Consider the following 14842-nt stretch of genomic DNA (forward strand, 5'->3'; position numbering starts at 1 on the left):
CAAATATGATCTTTAGATGATGATAAAGAGAATGCATAAAAAAATGGAAGGTTCTTCATGAGGATGCTACTTGTTATCAAAACCATTGATTGGTTTGACACATGGATGACTAAATGATCTCCAAATTGAATAATATTTTGCATATATGATCTTTAGATGATGATAAAGAGAATAACTGGTTTCGATTGTGATATTCGGACGGTAAAGATTCTTTAATTACAACTTATAAGTGAGGGAAACAAGTAGGTACCCAGAACAGTACAAGTATTATCCATATTTCAGAGCCATTGTATTTGTATAATCAGGGTAATTCGGAATAAGGGCTCGATCAGGAGATGTTGGTCATTTTGCAAGTACTAAAGTTTATTCTTGTCTTTTAATTCTTGGTTCCTCTTTATTCCCTTCAGAAACTACGATGAAGCTGCTTAATTATCCTCCACGTTGTTTTAACCTTTATTTCTATTTTCATGCACGTCCCATGAAAATAAAGATCGCATGCACGTTACTCTCTCTCTCTCCTCTCTCTAGCTAATTAGAGAGGGAGAAGCATATCTTTACACTATAATACTGCTGAAAAAGATCGAATATGGAATAGAATAAAGCAACAAAGAAAGCCCTCAAGTAACAAATTAATTAAACAACGGAGAGACCGACTAAAAATGTGAGCTCATTGTTACTATATATTATACTAGCTAAGATTCCAAATTAATTTCTAATAAAAAGATTATATTTTAGCTGAACCCCACTTCACTTCCTTTTTAGTGGCTAAGTAGTTCAAATATAGGAAAACCACTCATCGTACCGCCTTTAAGAGGAGAAATTTTTCAATATGACCGTCACATGAGGTAATATATCACGTGTTTCTATATAAATGGTGGGATATGTATGTTAAAAGGTTAATAACTTAAAATTTTAAATTTTCCACTACTTACATAAAAACATATGATGTATCATCTGTATTCTCGTCACAACTAAAAATTTCTCCTTTAAGAGAAAGCATAAAAGCCATGCATGCACTTCGACTTCGAAATCCACGAATGGTGATATCATTGTTTTCATAAAAGAAGACCAATTAGGGTGCAACTTCCACTAAGAGGTGGATATATTCCATTTGGATCACTTGTTAAGAAGTGACATAAAATGTAATTATCCTAATTAATTTTAAGAGTTAAGTAGGGAGCCACATAATTGGTGGCATGGGGAACCAACAGTGTAAAGTTTCTGTCCTAACAAAAATAGAAAGCAAACTTCCTTTTCATGACGGGAAAACATCTGGATTCTAGAGCAATGCAAGCACTCAAGACAATAGTATATGAGCCAGAAATCTCTTCGCATTTGTTGATAATTTGGAAGCCATCCAGATAATTCGATCTTTACTAGCAAATATTTAAGATATATGCGTATATACATTACGAAAGAAAATGGAAAACATACAAGAAAAAAAAAAAATTAAAGAATCGTTTGATAACCATTTCGTTTTTCAGTTTTCATTGTTTTTGAAAATTGAAAACTTGTTTGTTATTTGTTTTCAGTTTTCAACAAAAACTAAACACAAAAAACTTAAAGCTACCTTTGTGATTTTTCAAATTTTGACTCAAATTTAATTATCAGTTTTCATTTTTTACAACTAAAAATGGTTTACCAACTAAGTTTTTAGTTTTCATTTAAAAAAATGTGAAACTAAAAACTGAAAAATAAAAAATAAAAATGGTTATCAAATTAGTCCCAGATATGTCTTAAAGTTATCCATATACCATATGAGTAAAACAATTGCATATATATCTCATGACATCATTAAGAATTAGTTCCTTATGTGTTATACTTTTCTTAATTTTCTTCTCCTTTTTCTTTTTGGTTTCTATGGATTTATTTTCCAATAACATTGAAACTTGAAAGAAGTGGACAAAAAGCAAAGCACTATGAAAAAAGATACTGTGTTGTCTTAATATAATAACACATTTACATTTCTATAAAGAGAAACAATGTGAAACCCTATTGATGTTTTACTAACAAAGCCACTGACCAAAGCTAGAGCACAATTAACAAAGTATATGTTGCATTAGTTGGCGCAAACTCTTTGATATTTTTTTCTGTAAAAGAACAAGAAAAAAGAAACATTATACAAACATTTAAAAAATAAAAATAAAATAATAATAAGATATAGCCCATAAAGATGATATTGTGCAATGATAATGGTGATGATTTTCATGCACGAAGAGAATAACAATGGATTTGCTTTGGGTCTTCGGTTTCTCCTTCTATTTTGTCAGAAGAGAGAGCAGCATGCAGCCTTTCCTTCGTTTCTTTCTTTTCTTTTACTTTTCCCCCCTTTTTTCCTTTCTCCTCTTCTCTCTTTCCTTTCCAACATTGGACCGTTTGCTCAGTTAGTTCAGTTGAAAGCCGAGAGAGAGAAGAAAGAAAAAAGTTGGTGACCAAACGAAACCATGGATGGTTATAACTTCTTGGCTTCTCACTTTCGAAAGCAACTTCATGAGGGATGGTGGTGGGAAAATAAAAATGATGATTGATGACAATGATGTTGCTGTGACTGTGACTGTGATCGATGACGGTGAGTTTATTATTCTCTCTCTATTAATATATTTTTTTTGTGTGCTCTTCTACCCATGATGATCTGGGTTGTCAGGGTCAGGCCAGAAGGAAGAGTACTTCATCCACTCTGCCTCTTGAGGGTTTGGCATGGATGACTCCTGCAACAAAATTAATTGCAAGCTTGCCACGTTTAGATTAATAATTAGGACTAATTAGGGTTTCTAAAAAGTTAATTTTCTGATAATTTTGCAACAAATAATTTCCTGTAAAACTATAATTACAATTAGCAGGGAACCACAGTCCATGGCTATCACTACCTTTGTTTTCTAAAAGGGAAAAAGAGAGTTTCTACTTGAGTTCAATTGACGGCCGGTCGTTTTCACAATGTACATTGGTCTCTCACTATATAAATTAATAAATATATTCTTTATATGTTGTTAGACCATCTCCAACCCTGGGCTAAAAGCCAAATTACCCCCCAAATTACCCCCCAAACACTCTCCAACCCATGCTAAAATTTTAGGCTAAATGCCAAATGCTATTTCTGGGCCAAATACCCCCCAGCTTTCCCCCCGGGCTAAATGTGAAATGTTTATCGGAATTTAAATTTTTTTAGATTAAAATGTTCATAAAATTAATTTACAATAATCTACATATTTATTTTTTTAAAAACAATTGATTTAAGAAAAAAATTTAGACTAATTTCATTCTTTAATAATTCCGGGCTAAAATTTTAGGGTAGAAGGGTTGGAGCAGAAAAGATGTTTCTGGGCTAAAAGCTAAATTTTCCGGGCTAAAAAATTTGGCTTTTAGCCCAAGGGTTGGAGATGGTCTTAGGGTTTGATCCTATTATGATTTTTACTACCTCATTTAAGAATAAAATGGTGGGTAATAAAGGTTTGTGTTTTGAATTTCGGTTTGAAATTATTCAACATAATGACGGCTTTACTGTCAGGTGGCAAAAAAGACTATATTCTGTATAGCCCTTAGAGTCTAGATATGCTAAGTGTCTACCTTCCTTTTTTTCTTTTGGGGGAGGATTATAAAACCTCCAAAACATATAAATGATAAGGCCAAAAAAAAAAGATAAAGAGAAAAGGGCAAAAAGGCTTTGGCTTCTCTCTATCTTTAATTTAAATTAATAGTCATAAATAAATTGGTCTTTGTTGCTTTTGGTTCTTTCTAATAATCCTTTGCTTACTTTTTCCTTCTTTTTATCTTGTAATTAGTTTGTACTATGACAAAACAAAGGTCATGAAATTCAGAGTAAAAAAGTTGATATATGTACTCACTTCTTTGATATTACTACTGCTGGAAGTGCAGCCCATTATTAGTTCCTCCAAACCAGATGCAGACCTATCTCCCATTTTATGATGCTGTTGTTGGTTGTGGTGTTGCTGCTGTTGATGCTGCTGTTGTTGTTGCTGTGCCTGTTTATTGATAGATAAATGCAATATATAAATTAACGACAAACAAACCAAAAACATATAAATTAAATAAATGAATAAGTGCACATCTTAATGATATTGTCTTCAAGGATTAAAAAGTGAAAAGACAGTTTCATTGTTTGCAATTTAGCAAACACTAAAAGCTACACCAGAGATTGGTTTGCCACATGTACAGTACAGCATGGCATAGACGCTAGGGTTTGGTCATGTGATAACGGGCTTCGCAGGTGCAACTCAGTCCGAGTTATTGACTCAGTTTTTTATTTTTCCTCCTTCCTTTCTTTGTTTGGTTGAGGAATATATTTTCAATGAAAGTTTGGCGGCATAATGTAAATTGATGACAATATTTGTATCTAACAGTTTTGATAACAAGTAATATTTTCGTGATGAACCATCTATTTATTTTATTTAAATAAATGACTAAGTGATCTCCAACTTGGTTGATCTTTTACAGAAATAATCTTCAGATAATGATACTAAAGAATAAACAGTTTCATTTATAAAATTTATACTATAAAATACGGTCACAAGTGAGTAGACAAGTAATTGCGCACACAAAGTGAACACAAGTGTATGCACCAAGTAATTATAACATGTGACCACTAAAAAATGAACAAATGTAAAACTAAACCAACTAGAATAAATACACCAGCTGATTACTGGTGATGAGCTCTAATTCAAGTGACAGTGGAGTAGGGTGAAAAAGTGATTAGTTCAATTTTTATAGTATGTAAAAAATATTGCTTCATTATGTATACTTATATATGCTAGCTAGCTAGGGTTACTTGTGATAGTCCGAAGATATGGGGTTTGATGGAATATTACCTGGAAATTTTCGTTTTGAAGTATCAACCGGGAGTAGGAGTCCTGATCAAGAATGATGGAGGTGTGGTGGAGAGGAGATGGAGAGATGATGGTGGAAATGGGATGTGAAGGGCGATTGATGTGGAAAGCTGTAGCTGTTGCAATTTGTTGATGATGGTGCAGTTGCTGCTGCTGCTGTTGTTGATGTTCATGTTGATGCTGCTGCTGATGATCAGGTACTAGTTCATGGCCCATATGATGATGATGGTGATGATGACGCTGTACTGCTACTGATCTCTGGTGGTGCTCTTGTATCTCTTCGCACGTGCCAGTTTCTGGTCTTTCCCTTGCCGTCGACGCCTCTCCTCCTATCCCCACCTGCAAATGGATACCCTCATGAACAAATCCGCTACCATGTCTTTTTTATATCAACCACATTTTATTCACTTCATTTTCATATTAATCTTTCCTTTGTTTTATTTATTTCTGTGTGTGTTTATTAGTCGAGCAGCTTGAAATTTGATTTCAATCTGTACCATTTTGGTATGTAAAGTAGTTTTATTAGCTGAGAAATGAAATCAAGAGTGGTCCATGAAATTTGTAATGCTGCAATTGCAAGCAATGGGTTATGAAGAAAATGACAGCGTATAGAAAACATTTTTATTATTACCACGTATGGCTAATTAAATTTTTAGAAAGTATTTGCATGCATATATGAAATTTTTTTGTAAGTGTTTAATTTAATAATGAATAAGCTAGTCTTATCACGGTTTTAGACGACATAATATGAAAAGTGATGTGTAAATACAAACATTAGTTAATAAAATTTATCTTATTTTGACAAAAAAAAGGGAAAATTTGAAATAGCTCCAATTTTATAGGCCTACTTTTGAAATAGGTCCAATTTTTAGTGACTTTTGATTTTTGAAATATGTCCAATTTTTAGTTACTTTTGACCCATATTAAAAGACTCCAAAAACAAATTATCTTATTAAATTTTAATTTAATTGTTTTGAAGTTGAAGATGCAGAAAGCATTTATCTAATGTATATATGAGAACATGAAAATTAGAATTGTTAATTACCTCATCAAAGCTTTTTCTGAAGGGGCCAAAGCTGAAGTGGTCTGACTTCAGCTGATGAATGTCAATGCCACTGTAGCTTGAAATTGGAGCAGCAGAAGCAACCGCAGCTACTGCTGTTGCCGCCATTTGATCATGATCTCTATGAGGATGAGAAGGTAATATTTCCTTAGAAGAACAACTCCCACTCCCACTATCTCTTCTGCTAGTAGTAGCCATAATATCACTGCTTCCTTCTCCAGTTGTAGCACTAGCTCTATCAGACCAGTTGCATTGCCTTGGCTGAGTCTGATAGAATATCTTTGACACCACAAGCTCTCCTTCTTTCTCCTCCTCATGCTGCCCAAGATGGTATTGGTGCATCACCCAATTCGTTTTTTCGGGTTTTCGGTTTTTCCCAAAGTTAGTGTAGAGGACTAGAATTTTCTTGCAGCCTTTTTGTTTTCCATTCACCATGACTGGCCTGGTCTTGCCTGTCTTGTGCCACCTTGTTTCCCCTCCTTGCAAGTCACATTCTGTTTGGATTTTTCTTCTCTTTCTTGTCCCAGTTGTGTAGGCTTTTGATGGCCTATGGAAGAAGTGCCTGCTCAACCCATCTCTTGTGACTCCTATTGCAAGAAATCATGTGAGCAAGAAATTAATATTATTGCCAAATCAAAAGGTTAGGTTGACTTAGGTGTGACAAAATGTGATACAATATTTAGCTTCTTTCAATTAAGTCATAACCAGCTGAAGTAGTGTATGGTAAGCAACAAAACTAACTGCAAATTGCCAATCATACTATTTCAACTTCACTAATTTGAGAGAGAGAGAGAGAGAGAGATAGAGATTTATATTCAAATATTTTTACCTGGAAGTTTTTCAGGATGGGTGTAACAAATCCCATCTTCTCCTTCAATTGTAGGGATGAATTCATCAATCAAAGGGTGAGATTTGGAGTCTTTGGCTTCTACCTTTGCTTCAAGGTGTTCAATTAGTTCTTGATCTGTTGGATCAAATTTCACTCCTGCTGGTAGACCTAACCAGTCCTGCAAGCAAATTAGCTCCATTTAATTTTATTTCAACTAAAAATATTGAATTAAAGCACCCATAAAACAAATCAAAGTAAAAGATAAAGATGGACCCTTTTTATATTAGCATAAAATTTTACTCCATATTCAAAAGAATTACTATCAAACAATATTATGCAAGAACCATAATTCTTCATATGCCAAGCTAAGAATATTAATTGTTGGATAAATATGATTTACTCGTACCGGCTTTCCTTCGAACTTGTGTCCACAACCGGGACACTGCTTGGATCCGCACATCTGATGCTCTTCAAGCTTTGCATCAATGAGATCAGAACTTCTGATGGACCCCAAATTACTCTTACTCATTGCTCTTTTCAAATGAGATGCTATCTTCTACTTTCTCTCAAACTCATCAACATACCGTCTTCTGTGAAATTTTCGTCATTCTTGTAAAAACGCCTGCTGCTCATATCCCAGCCGCTTTCTCTCTATACACAACTCATACACAAATTTGATTGAGATCTGCTGATGAACTGTGTGCACAAAAGGGAACTCTTAAAAAAGAGTAATGAAAAACATATATTCGATATAATATATATATATATTTGCTGGATTGATTCTGGGAATTTGATTGAGGATCGATATACGAACTAAATATCAGGCAAGAAGAACAGCTTCATCAAGCTAATGAAGAAAGAAGCAAAATATCGTAAACAAGTTTTGAAAGATTGTAAAGTTTTCTCCCTTTGCCGAATCCAATTAATATGAAAAAGGAGGGATTTTTGCAGAACCCAAGTGAGATATATGAAACCCAAGACAGAAATACAGATATTTTGATTGAGGAAAATCAGTGAGGAGGAGAGAAGAGGGATCTGAGGTAAGCTAGGGAGAGAAAAAGAAAGAAACTGTCACAGTGAGAGATTGAGCTATAAACCTGCTTTAACCATGGAAAACACCAGAGAGAGAGATGAGAGTTTCCCTCTCTACTTTAACTGAAGGGGCAGTGAGAAAAAAAAGGAAAAGTTGTCATCAAACCCCTAACTACATACCACCTTTAAGCCCTTAAAGCCTTATTTGCTAGGCGGTTTGTGAGAGAGAGAGAGAGAGAGAGAGAGAGAGAGAGAGATGCACAGAGACATACGAGAAGAGGATAGAAAGAGAGAAAGAAAACCAAGTTGGTTTTGCTCTAAAGAAAGCTAGAGAGCCTTGACTACAAAAGCAAAAGGCAAGAAACGGCCTTCACAGCTGTTACTAAGGCACAAATACAAAAGCAGATGAAGCCATCTTTGCAATATTTATTGAAAAAATTGATTTATATGTATAATATTATAGTATATATGTGTCTATATGTATAAAATAATGGTTGGTATTTTCATGGTAAAAGGCGGACAAAATAAAAAGAAAAAAACAAAGATATATATATATATATATATACATACATACATATATATATATATATATATTGAATGTATAAGTAGCAATTGGTAGAGTGTTTTGATAATTAGAGCAATTTTTTACTAACTCATTACGTCATAAGTTTAAACCCTCCTCACTCTTTTAGTCTAGCTTAAAGTAGTATGTATAAGGTTTTAAACAAGAAAATTATAATATATGCATATGTTTATACTTATAAAACAATGGTTTGGTATTTTTCATGGTAATAGGTGGATGTCAACAAAGGTATTTAAATTCATGACAAAAAAGAAAGAAAAAAACAAAGATAGATATACTTGTACATATATATACATGGCAGCAGAAACTTTGAGTGATAGAGACGAAATCAGGAATTTTACAGTCCCACTATTTTTTTATTTTCCCACAAAAGTTTTTAGTTAAGAGGCATATATAATAAAGCCAAAAAATTGTTCAAAAGATATATTGTAGAGAAAAAAAGATGATTGGTGCTCACATGGGTATTGAGCTGGAGTGCTGATCATGATACTTTGGCCATGAATGTTGCAAAGAGAGAGAGGGAGGTATTAGAAGGTTGCTTGATATGCAAGGCAAATGAGCAGTATACTTAATGGACCACCACCACCCCTTTTAATTACAACTTATGCAAAAACAAAAAAAATATTGTAAAAAGAAAGAAATAAATAAAATCTAGAGGAAACTTCAGGCAGAAGCACCCACCCAGTAAATAAATTACCTCATCCGAAAAGAAATCATGTTTTTTTGCCTGCAAAATATATTTTTCTATGGCCCTTGTTTTTGGCTTGTGTTTTTTGTATTTAGAGGAGGATGTCTAGGGCACTCATACAAAGTATGTTAGCCTCCTCCTATATGTGAAAGAAGTGGGGCCCCCAAAGGGTGGGACCTAGATCCTTGTGGCCTGGGAAAATCTTGTGCTATCAAAAGTGTCTTGATATGCATCAGATGATGGTGAGCCCTTCACGTTTATAACATTCATTCATTCATTCATTCAAGCAGTCAAAAATAAAATGATGGATGGTCCAACATGCTGTTTACACAACAGATACATGTCCATGATTGCTAATTTGTCTGATATCTCCCCCTTTGTTTTTTTGCTTTTTCTTTGTTCTTTAATTAAAAATAGAAATCCCTAAGTTAACTTTTAATTTTTATTCCATTTTGGGCTTAAATTCTAATTTTTTAAATTAAAAGATCAGATATCATTGATTCTGGGGAATATATAACAGAAATACGAGACAAAAATCATGAATTCTACTTGTTGAAAACCTTGGATTGGTCCTTTTTAGTCCCTAGGGAATGAAAGAATCAGATTGTCCTATTGTATTATTCAATAAAAACAGCTTATATCAACACTTTTTTTTTTATGCTTTGTTGATACTTTGTATGGAAAAATTCTTTAATGTAATGATAATCACCACGTATTACCAACGGATAAAAAAGACACAGTTAAATTTCATTAACTTAGGATCTAAACTTGAGTTATAGTAATTAACGTATGAGAATAGGTAAGAGTTACACCAAAAAATTTCTTCAGTATATGTGGCATGTCTATCTCCAAATTTTTGTGTATTTTAAAACTGGAAACTGCGATGTCTTTTCAGCAAGAGGAAAAATTGAGGCAAGGAATATTTTTTTATTTTTTTGGTAAAGGAGGCAAGGAATATTTACTAATAAGGGACAATTCAAATTTATATGGCATGATTTGCATATGAAATATTCCAAGAACTTTCAAAGCTCTGCATTATTTGGGCACATCTTTACGAGGAAAATACTCCCTCTTTATGAATTATATAAGTAAAGACATGTATGAGAATATTTGCTACAAGTAGGTAGAATAATACTTGGTACATGTCAAAGAATATATAAATTAAGATTCAACCCAAGAAATGAATTCTTGAATAGAATATAAACCTTGCAATTTTGTATTTTATATTCATAAAACCCTCTGAAAAAGTTTCCAGAGCAAAATTCAATACAAGATTATCGGGAAGGACAAGGACTTGGTTAGAAAGTCATGATGTCTGAGACCGAAAGGAAAATGCTTCATACGGTTACCTGTATTCAAGCACTTGCCTTTTCAAATGTGGACATTTTTTCTTGAAAATGCTTGATAGGCATGCTGCATGCTAACACACATACATTTACAATTGAATATAGTTCGTGAAATCGTAGATGAGTAAGAGCACCTCCAACTATATACTGGTTAAAAAATAGTCAGTTTCGACTTGAAATGATGTAAATGTACGTTGTTTATAACTAAGCCACTATTGACCAAAAAAAAAAAAATAACTAAGCCACTTTCATAATGCTTCTCCGACATCGCTAGCCAAAGTTTGGAAAGCCTTGATTGTTTCTTTAAAGTAAAACTCACATTACTTCAAAAAATGTAGTACATTGGAAGGGTTTGTCTAGACTCACTCCCTTGTGAGTATCCACTGTTTGGAAAACTAAACTTGACTCACGGATAACTAATTTGTTTGAAGAGTCTTTTGAAGAAATTTGAGTTGAAAAGAGTTTAGTCAATCTACTAAAGATTTCCTCAAGGTTGTAGTGTCGGTAAACATTTACCTCCGCACTCGAGGCCAAAGTTCGAATGATCTTCAACGTTTGACCATTTTGTAACCAAACAAAATACACTACACATATAGTTCATGAATTTTGGTACAGAATGCAAGAGGAGACTACTCATTGGGGGCGGGACGTTGTCATAAAAAATATGGTTGTAGAAAGCAAACAACGTACTTTGATTTGGACGAAAATATTGTTCATGATGATTATAAGTTTACGATAATGGTGTTTTTGCATGCATGTTTTAACACATTCCTCATTGCCAATCTCATCTCGTGGTAAAACTGCGTATGAGTGGATGAGTGGATGAGCGGGTGAGTGGGTGGTTGCCAAATGCTAATGGATGTTCGCCACAAATGGTAAATCCGCCGGCACATTCATGATTTCTCAAAGCACAAAGTGAGAGACAAGTAGAGGCGACAAAAGACACGAATAATATAATTTTCTTTTTCTATTTTACTTCTCTTTTCTTTTCTTTGTTTTGTTCTTTTTCCAGATTGGGCAGAAGATTGAGAGGGGGAAGAATATTGAGAATTTTGTCCCTAAATCTCTTCATCTTTATATTTATATTAGAGAGTTAAATTAGTTGATTATAATAATATAATTACTCCTCAAGATATGAGTTAGATCAGTTGGTTATGAAAGTATATTTACCCCATCGAGCCAAGAGTTGGCTAAGATAACGTATCTGCTCCTTTGAACCAAGTTCGCATGCTCATCTATGTAATATAGAATATCGTAAATAGTTTAGAATATATTGTCTAGAATATATTGTCTAGTTAGAATATATTATCATAGAATTTTGAGTGTACGGACATGCAAGATTTGTCATTGCAAGTTTGGTACGACTCCGTATGGTTGGGAGAGGAGTGCCGATGTTTGGTTTATCTACAATATCTAACATTTGCTTCCATTTCTTCAACAATTTGCACTTGGACTTTTCCATCAACGTTTTCTAAACTAACATTTGCTTCCATTTCTTCAACAATTTGCACTTTGACTTTTCCATCAACGTTTGCTAATAAAATTAAGGGATACTTTGGATGTGGTCTCTAATATTTAACATTCTTTGATTAAAACCTTAATAGTATTCAAAGTTTGATTAAAGTCCCTTGACTTTGTATACCTCATTATATTACTATTAATATTTATATTTTTATATTTTTGACATTAATTGTTTGATATTTTATGAGATTTATAATCCTATAAATTTTAAATCCCTCATTATAATACTATTAGAAACGGTTACAATAAAAAAAAATTCAAACATTTTGATTTAATAAATGGATAAAACTATGTAAAAATAAGAAATAATAAATGGCAACAGAATGTATCCATAGTGTTAAAAAAATTGGTATATTTTACAAAAAAAAATAGGCACATTTCACATATAACAAAGTGATACATTACATTATAAATAAATTAGGGTACAAATAAAAGATTAAAAAATTATGAGTACAAATGAATTTTTAAAAAATATAGGTGCTAAAAGAAATTAATACATGGGTGCAAAATAAAACTAAAAAGAAAATACTACAAATTTAAAAAAAAATGTTGCAAATTAAAAGTGGGTACAAACTAAAAATATAAATATATGATACAAAGTTTAGGCATAAAACATAAATATACCATATGTAATGTTTCTATCATTGATTAAACATACAATGTCACGTGACGGTATACACATGGGTACAAACATAAATAAAACTTTAAAAAATTGGGCACAAAAAGAAACTAATATATGGGTCCAAATAAAAAATGAAAAGAAAATTGGTACAAATTAAAAAATATTTGCAAATTAAAAATAGGTACAAACTAAAAATAAAAATATATGATAAAAAATTTAGCCATAAATATAAATATACTAATTGTAACATTTTTAACACTAAAGGAATATATTTAAAAATAAAAATATTTTATTATTCAAATAATTAATTATGTTATTAATTCCAACCAGAAACGAACTTCTTTCAAGTGGTTTGTACAGGCGTAAACATGTAAGCAGCATAAGGTATTGATAAACCTAGGAGTTCCATGTGAAAATATGCGTGTGAGAGGAATATAAGCACCGACACTGAAATAGATTGGGGTTTTTTACACAATATGCGTGCAAAGCATTATCGTACAATCCATTTTCATCAAACAGATAACTAACAAGCAAGGTTCGCATTAGCAATCAAAAATGCATTAGGCACATCCAACACAGTTCAACACTAATATATACAGGTACGAGAAAGGCCTTACCAATCACTGTACGTCAGAATTTGTCTCCCAATGGCTGCTGCGAAAAAAATCTGGACACTGAAATCCAGAGACAGCTCCCAGTATAATTTAAACAGAAACTAAATTCTCCTTATTCACATTTTCACATGACATATAGTAGTTTCTTACAGCGGAAGCTTGGATTCCAAAAATGCCAGTATTGTTGTAGATGCTACTGAATGCTAAAATCAAATGAAATTCTGAATATCAATGAACACTTCAGTTCTAGAAGAATGGAATAGCTGAAATATAAAAGGGACTCTACTTCCTAGTGGCTAGTTGAACAGAACCTCTTGAAGCACTAATGTCCATGCTATACTTTTTTTAGTTGGACTATTTAAATTTCTGCTTGTCTTTTGAAAACTTACATAGACGTGAGTGCATCCCTTTTCCAGGTCCACCGGCTGAAAAGGATTCACCTCCTCCCATTAGCGTCTTCATTAAACTGGATTCGTTACCACTTTCCGACTTTCAATCCTAATAAAAAGCAGAGAGTAAAATTCTGAAATGCATAAAATAAAATAAGAGCAACACTTGAAAGCACACTAAGGCGAAGTATTAAGGCATCCAATTTTTTTTTTTTGGGGGTTGGGGGGGGGGGGGGGGTACGGAACACAAGGAATTATAGTTACTAGAGAAAGACTATAGTTGATATAGACCTGAAGACTATTCAGAGTCATTGCATCCCTCTCATTGTGCCAGCCACCAGGAAGTTTAAATGCAAGGTCACAATGAGTTTCCTAATCAAACTTTTAAGTTACTGGATGAAAAAGAAAGAAAGGATAGATAAATTAGATCAAATAAGTGTTAGGAATGTCGGTACTACAAGATAGAGAATGCACAAGGTAAAGTAGAAAATGGACACCAAGAATTTATGTGGTTCGACAATTTATGCCTACGTCCACGAAACAAGGATCAATCTTCACTATATGAAAATGATGAGTACAACAAGAGTAGTCTTACCAAGCCAAAGACAAGGCTTGATGGATACAAGAAAGTATGACACACACTTTCTATCACTTTAAACTTCACTCACAATGTGTAGTGGAACACTCTCACTCTCACTCTTGGAGTGGAACTCTAGCTTTGGACTTGATCCTTTGCTACTCACACTTGGTTCTTAATTGGTTACTTCACTACAACATCACACCCATATTTATAGGTGAGGGTTTGACATTCTACTAGTTTCTAGTGTATTCTTCAAACCTCTAGCATAGAAAGATCTAGACTAGCCACAAAATTGTAGCTTCTAGATCTTTCCATTTGCAACCAAGGAAGCTAGTACTCTCTAGCTTCTTCCATCAACTTAATAACATGCTAGAATTGTCTAGTATGCTCCAACCATCTCACTTGCTTACTATAATAATCTAGAACATTGATCATGGGCTGGATCATATACCAACAATAAGCACTTCCATGAACGACCATGCGTACCTCTGAACTTAAGGAAACTATTTTGACACTATTCGGGAGAGTTGTTATCTTAACAACTACTGGTTGAACATGGTCAGGCAATGCAGGTGGGAGGTTGATGCCTGAAAGAAGCAAGCCTAATGGAGGCATAGACCTGGACTTTTCCCCAATCAGCCAGCCAAAACAAACCTCGGAAAGGGGAGGAGGAGGAGGAGGAGGTCGGCTTCGTTGCAACATCATTCAAACTTGAAAATCTGGCCACTCCCCTG

At 33.5% G+C, this 14842-nt stretch overlaps 1 protein-coding gene and 1 long non-coding RNA gene across 5 annotated transcripts; both read right to left on the reverse strand.

Annotated features, from left to right (window-relative positions):
* Positions 1 to 1918: 1918 nt before the first annotated feature.
* Positions 1919 to 8256, reverse strand: LOC126606054 (NAC domain-containing protein 75-like). 3 transcript variants are annotated; one of them, XM_050273522.1, is made up of 7 exons: positions 7831 to 8170; positions 7140 to 7429; positions 6734 to 6911; positions 5887 to 6491; positions 4824 to 5180; positions 3843 to 3980; positions 1919 to 2708 (listed from the first exon to the last, which is right to left on the reverse strand). In XM_050273522.1, exons 2-7 carry the CDS (start codon positions 7260 to 7262, stop codon positions 2619 to 2621), a joined length of 1491 nt encoding a protein of 496 aa, XP_050129479.1. In that variant the 5' UTR covers positions 7263 to 7429; positions 7831 to 8170; the 3' UTR covers positions 1919 to 2618. The 3 variants fall into 3 exon arrangements, with proteins under 3 accessions (XP_050129479.1, XP_050129480.1, XP_050129478.1); XM_050273523.1 differs by having other exon boundaries at positions 1919 to 2090; positions 7140 to 8256; XM_050273521.1 differs by having other exon boundaries at positions 7140 to 8170.
* A 4001-nt stretch (positions 8257 to 12257) lies between these two features.
* On the reverse strand, positions 12258 to 14491 carry LOC126606055 (uncharacterized). Of its 2 annotated transcripts, XR_007617099.1 has the most exons (3): positions 14124 to 14491; positions 13290 to 13637; positions 12258 to 13199 (listed from the first exon to the last, which is right to left on the reverse strand). It is a non-coding gene; the product is annotated as an uncharacterized LOC126606055 (long non-coding RNA). The 2 variants fall into 2 exon arrangements; XR_007617098.1 differs by having other exon boundaries at positions 12258 to 13637.
* Positions 14492 to 14842: the final 351 nt, after the last annotated feature.

This window comes from Malus sylvestris, chromosome 15 (assembly GCF_916048215.2).
Source record: "Malus sylvestris chromosome 15, drMalSylv7.2, whole genome shotgun sequence".
Lineage (NCBI taxonomy): Eukaryota > Viridiplantae > Streptophyta > Magnoliopsida > Rosales > Rosaceae > Malus > Malus sylvestris.

Coding starts and splice junctions, on each gene's coding strand:
- LOC126606054 (XM_050273522.1), bottom strand. CDS start 7,262: ATGAGTAAGAGTAATTTGGGGTCCATCAGAAGTTCTGATCTCATTGAT. Junction 6,492..6,733: donor CCATCCTGAAAAACTTCCAG/GTAAAAATATTT, acceptor TTCTTGCAATAG/GAGTCACAAGAGATGGGTTG. Junction 2,709..3,842: donor GCAGTAGTAATATCAAAGAA/GTGAGTACATAT, acceptor ATTTTGTTGCAG/GAGTCATCCATGCCAAACCC.